This window comes from Myotis davidii, unplaced genomic scaffold (genome assembly GCF_000327345.1).
Source record: "Myotis davidii unplaced genomic scaffold, ASM32734v1 scaffold401, whole genome shotgun sequence".
Taxonomy (NCBI): domain Eukaryota; kingdom Metazoa; phylum Chordata; class Mammalia; order Chiroptera; family Vespertilionidae; genus Myotis; species Myotis davidii.
The window spans coordinates 2500575-2506422 of NW_006291020.1; the positions used below are offsets into that span (position 1 = coordinate 2500575).

General features: G+C 63.3%; 1 protein-coding gene across 1 annotated transcript in view; it reads left to right on the forward strand.

Annotated features, from left to right (window-relative positions):
• The window catches only part of CD247 (CD247 molecule), a 96785-nt gene extending 92043 nt beyond the window's left edge, over positions 1–4742 (forward strand). The window contains exons 4-8 of the mRNA XM_006764190.2: positions 230–310; positions 1825–1857; positions 2405–2461; positions 2997–3038; positions 3798–4742. Of these exons, the coding sequence (XP_006764253.1) occupies positions 230–310; positions 1825–1857; positions 2405–2461; positions 2997–3038; positions 3798–3863 (279 nt within the window). The 3' untranslated portion in view covers positions 3864–4742. The remainder of the gene's footprint in view (positions 1–229; positions 311–1824; positions 1858–2404; positions 2462–2996; positions 3039–3797) is intronic.
• The last annotated feature ends 1106 nt before the right edge of the window (positions 4743–5848 follow it).

Sequence of the window (5848 nt, forward strand, 5' to 3'; positions counted from 1 at the left end):
GGAGGCTCCTCACTGGGGTGGGTCTCCCTGTGCATCGGGCTTCAGTCAGATTGACCACTGCCCCCCAGCCCGTGGTAACGCCCCAAGATGTGCCCTGAGGTGCTGGAACCAATGGGCCAGTTACCACCGCCACCCTGTCCCTGCTCCTTCCCCTGAGACACCCGGGGACACCCAGCCGGGGCGCTGTCCTTGGAGGGTTGCCCATCTCACACCTTCCCATGTGTTTCAGGAGCTCAACCTGGGGAGGAGAGAGGAGTATGACCTTCTGGATAAGAGACGGGGCCGAGACCCCGAGATGGGCGGAAAACAGGTCGGACATCCCTCTTTCTGCCTGTGTGTGTCAGTGTGTGTGTGTGTGTCAGTGTATGTGTGTGTCAGTGTGTGTGTGTCAGTGTGTGAGTATGAGTGTGTGAGGATGTTAGTGTGTCAGTGTGTGTGTGTGTAAGAGTGTGTATGAGAATGTGTTAGTGTGTTTCAGTGTGTGTGTGTATGTCAGTGTATGTGTGTGTCAGTGTATATGTGTGAGAATGTGTCAGAGTGTGTGTGTCAGTGTGTGAGTGTGTCAGAGTGTGTGGGTCAGTGTGTGAGTGTGTCAGAGTGTGTGGGTCAGTGTGTGTTAGAGTGTGTGGGTCAGTGTGTGTGTCAGTGTGTGTGTCAGAGTGTGTGGGTCAGTGTGTGAGTGAGGGTGGTGTGAGTGTGTCAGAGTGTGTGGGTCAGTGTGTGAGAGTGTGTCAGAGTGTGTGGGTCAGTGTGTGAGTGTGTCAGAGTGTGTGGGTCAGTGTGTGAGTGTGTCAGAGTGTGTGGGTCAGTGTGTGAGTGTGTCAGAGTGTGTGGGTCAGTGTGTGAGAGTGTGTCAGAGTGTGTGGGTCAGTGTGTGAGTGTGTCAGAGTGTGTGGGTCAGTGTGTGAGTGTGTCAGGGTTTGTTTTCTGGTCAGTGTGTGTGTCAGAGTGTGTGGGTCAGTGTGTGAGTGTGTCAGAGTGTGTGGGTCAGTGTGTGTGTCAGAGTGTGGGTCAGTGTGTGAGTGAGTGTGAGCTGAGTGTGAGTGGGGGCCTGGGTGGAGGAGAGGCCCTTCAGAGACGTACCCCACACTCCCCCGCTGCCCCCTCCCTGCCTCATGAGGGGCCCGGCGGGAGGACAGATGGAGGCCAGTTTTCTGCGGCCCCTCCCGCCCCCTGGCCTGGGTCCAGGCCACCCTGATGCGTCACAGCAGCGCCACCTGCCCAGGAGCACAGAGCTGGGAGGCCCACAGGAAGGGCCAGGCTGCTGGACGTGGGTCCCTGGGTCCCAGGTGCCCTGTGAGCATGCCCGCCAGGCGGCTGTCACCTGTGCCAGGGGAGCGGCTGGGCGAGGCCAGGGAAACGCTGCCTGACACTGCCTGTGGCCCTTGACCTGTCCAGTCACAGCTGTCCATGCAGCCCCCCACCCTGAGCTCCATGTAGGGCTGTTAGAATGAATAGCGGGTGGGGGAGACCCCCTCAGCCCTTCCCCCTCCTTCCTCGGGAGGGGGGGGCGGGCGGGTGGGGATGGGCCAGTGGGACCTGTGAGCAGCTGCCATGCTCCCAACGACCTTCCAGCTTCAGCAAAACCCCACGTGTAGTCTTGTGGCCCAGGCGGTGTACCTGCCAGGGACAGGCGGGCCTTCGGAGACACCCAGGCCTGCCGGGCAAGGCTGGCCTGTGAGAGGGGACCGTGCCGGCGCCTGGAGGAGGACATGTCCCCCCGTCCAGCTGCCAGGCCGGGGCGGAGCCCGCAGAGGGTGATGGGGTGATGGGGGTGCCACGGGGGCTGCTGCTCCACCTCTGACTCCCCCTCTCTCCCAGCAGAGGAGGAAGAACCCCCAAGAGGGCCTGTACAACGTGAGTAGAGGGGCGCCTGTGCCTTGGAAAGTGGGTGGGAGGAGGGGCTGGAGGGGGTCCTCCAGGCTTCCCCAGGCCCCTCATCTCTGCCTGCGGGACCTCACTCCTGGGCCTGCGGTGCCTGCGACACTGGGGCAGGAAGCCCAGCTGCTGCGGGTCCCAGGTGGGCCGGCGCCTCCGGTCAGGCTGGGCCAGCCCCTCTGGGGGGCACGTTCCCAGGGGCTGGAGCCTCCTGGCCTGCACCTCACGGACTGGCCAGGCTCACCATCGCAGGTGGGGTCTGGCGTTGGTGCGGGTCTGCCGCGAGGGGACCCTTGCAGGGGTGACGACCTGCTCAACCACGACTCTGGGGCCCCTGGTGAGCCTGCGGCGTCCTGCGTGGGTGGCCTTTGGCTAGAACGTCGCCTCTCACCTTCCTGAGCCTCAGCGACCTTCCCAGCTCAGGGCCGAGGGCTGGCGCCCAGGGCGAGTCCCAAGGGCTGCGGGAGGGAGGCCCGGAGCACGTGTTTCTGCCTCAGTCGCTGAGCTCTGCCCATTGCCCCTCCAGGCGCTGCAGAGGGAGAAGATGGCAGAGGCCTACAGCGAGATCGGGACAAAAGGCGATGTGAGTGCTGCTCCTCCTTAATTCCCAAGACGGAGGGTGGGGGGCGCTCCCAAGAGGGTCCTCACGGTCTTCCCCAGGCGCCTGCCGGGGGGCCTCCATCCCACCTATTCGTACCACCTGCAAAAGCCATGTGGTGGCTGCAGAGGTGAAGGCAACCCAGCTCCTACCCATCGGGCTGCACAGAAGATACGGACGAAGGGCCGATGCTCTTTGGGGATTAAAACCAGCTGGATCCCTGGGCAGCCTGAGCTCTGCCAGAGCAGCTCAGGCCTGTTGCCGTTAGCAACAGTGACAAGTGCTGTGCGCACCCACGAGTGTCGGTACAGGGGTACCACAGGTCCCTGGTCACAGACAACCAAGAACCGGAAGTGGAGCTGCCCTGCCCGCAGCCTCCAGGAGCAGCTGGAGTTGCAAGGGCCGCGGGCTGTTCCTCCAGCCGTGGGCCCTGTGGATTCTATATGTCCTCTTTTGAAAAGTGGCCCACGGCCAGGGCCACTGAGGCCTGCCTGACCCGGCCCGTCCTGTCTCCCCACAGAACCAGCGTCGGAGAGGCAAGGGGCACGACGGCCTTTATCAGGTGAGTGCCATGCCACCTCCCTCCCCGCTGTGCCGCCTCACCTGCGGGGTCAGCTCCGTGCTCTCGCCAACGCCTGGGCAGGGCGAGCCCAGGGCGCCTGTGGGCTGGCCAGTCCCCCCGCGGGCTGCGTTAGTTACCAGGCGCATGACTGGGTTCCCACCCGGGACAAGGGCGTCCCGGGCATTGGTGCCCGCGCAGGACCCAGAGCCGTGGGCCGCTCCTCCGTGTCTGGGCCCGGCAGCGGCCTTGGCTGCCTGGCTCTGCACACCTAGTGAGACGGCAGGAGGGGTGGGAAGACTAAAGGGGACTACCAAGGGAAGTCACAAGTTTGAAAAGGAAATGCGGCCATCAGCAGCCTGGCTTATGGAATCCTGGGGAGAAGTATGCCAAGCCCAGGGCCTCCTGGCCGGCTGCCTGGCCGCTCCGGCTCCTCCCTCCCCTCACTCCACCTGCCAGGCGAGTTCAGGTGATGTCCCCAGGCCCATCTGCTGGAGCCCCGGGGAGGGTGGAGCAGCAGTGGCTTGGCGGGAACACAGGACACAGGACTGCCGGGCCCAGCGCCTGGGGGCAGCAACAGTTGTCTGGAAAGGAGCCCCAGGCCACACCCAGCAGGGACAGAACCCATCCCCCGCGGGCATGAGGGGCAGTTCCTGGGCCTCTGGAGGCGGGTGGGCAGGCACAGGCCGTGCTGTGACACCTCTTGGGCTCTGGTGGGCAGGTGCGGCTCCTGACCCAGTCTTTTCCTTCTCCCTTCATCAGGGGCTCAGTACGGCCACCAAAGACACCTATGACGCCCTCCACATGCAGGCGCTGCCCCCTCGCTAGCAGCTGGGGACCAGCACCCACAGGGAGACCCGCAGACACCCGGATTGTAAAGACCCAGGAAAAACATGCACAGTCCAGTTCGCTCCTGTCTCCCCTCCAGTCCTCTGTCAGAACAGGTGCTTCATGTGGTCACATCTGGTCCCCTCCCGTCCCCAACCTCCATTCAGCGTCACCCTGCACGTGAGGGAGTGCGTCCCAGCCCATCCTGGAGCCCACCCAGCCCTCGGCTTCTGCCTGCAGGGGCCCAGGGCCGGACCGTGGCTCGCACCTGGGTCAGCACACCCCTCACACCAAGCTGTTCAGTCTGTTTTGTAAAACCCCAAAGGAGCCCCGGACGCCAGCACCGTCCGGTAGTCTGTGCTGTCGGCACCTGAGTGGCTTGGCTCCTGCTGTAGATTTGGCTTCTGTTGTCCACCATCCCCTCACTGCCGGGTAGCTCGGCACTGGGCCGAGGAAGGTCCGGGCAGAGCCCTGCGGACGGAGGCGCAGTGGGGGGCTGGGTTGGAGCCGCGTGAAGGCTCCAGAGCCCGGAGCACAGACCTCCCTCCGCCGGCATCCCTTCCCATGGGGTCCGGGTGCCAGGCCCTGGGCCCGAGAGATGGACACGCCTGTGCCTTCGAGCTCACATCTTTACAGGGAGGCGTGTGATGAGCAAACCGGTATAAAGCAGTGAACCGAGGCGGGCTCCCGAGCGGGGCAGGCCGTGGCTCCCTGGCACTTGTTCACGTCACACTGACGCGCCACGTGAAGGCCTCCCAGGAAGACCCCACACCACGGGGCCTGCAAGCCCGGAGGACAGGGGCCTGGAAGTAGCCTCTCCCGCTGGGTTCAATCTATGCTGGTTTGCTAAAGCCTTGCTCTTTGCATAATAAACGCTTCAGTGAAAACACTGCTTTAGGCGGAGCTTTGTTTCAACATCCAGGTCCTTGATGAGCATTTAGTCTCGGGAACCAGCCTGCTGCTCTCCGAGCCAGCACGGAGCATTGGTGCCCCAGGCCCAGGAGGCTGCGGCGGGCGGGGCCTGAGGTGGGTGCAGTGTGAGGTGACATGCAGAGGGACGGGCGGCGTGGGGACAGAGGGTGAAGGGAAGGGCCTGGTGGGCAGGGCTCAGCGTGGCTCTGGCCATGGTGTGGGCGACGAGCAGGAGAGGCCCCCGGCCCTCAGGCACCGGACCGGCAGCACGTGCGGCAGAGCGAGTCTGGGACTGGTTTGTACAGATGACACGGGGTTTGGGGAGGATGGAGGACGACAGAGGCTTCGAGGTCAGTCTCCCTCACAAAAGGTGACTGGAAATATCAATCCACCAATTTCTATTGGGTAAAGGCTCTGGAATCAATACCTTCACTTGTTCAAAAGAAAAGTCCGGGCCAAGCTGTTAAAGCCGGAGTGTCAGGGACTCGGACAGGAGTGCCAGGCACCTCTGCCAGGACACGCTGCTCAGCACCGCACACGCCGAAGGCGCTCTGCCCCTGACCTGGACGCCGGGAACCCAGCTCCCTACGGCCAACATGTCGGCAGCAGCCACTCCATGCCCAGCGGGTGGCAGGTGCCAGGGAGAAGAGCATGGAGTCATCACAGTTGGGGACGTCACATTTGGCCCTCGGTTTCAGCCACATCATCTGAAAGGACGTAGTACACTCTGCAGGGTCAGGGCCTGGGCACGGGCAGGTGTGGGCCAGCCAGCGAGGACGGAGGAGCCTGGAAGGATGTGGAAGGAATGCCCCGAAGGCCAGACTGTCCACCTGCCGTGGCACCTGGCTAGGGCCGGGAAGACCCCAGCGTCGCTTCGCTGCCTTTGCTGCCACCCAAGCTCGGCCACAGCTGCAACTTCCGCTCACCTGCCTTTCCGAGGCTGACTCTGGTCATCAACCAGTCAAAGCGAGTGGACACACCCACACCTAGGGTCAAGGTGGGCCGAGTTATGTGACCCATGGCTGGCTTGACACAGGGTTTGACCCATTGTGTCAAGAATTTGAGTGGAGGCA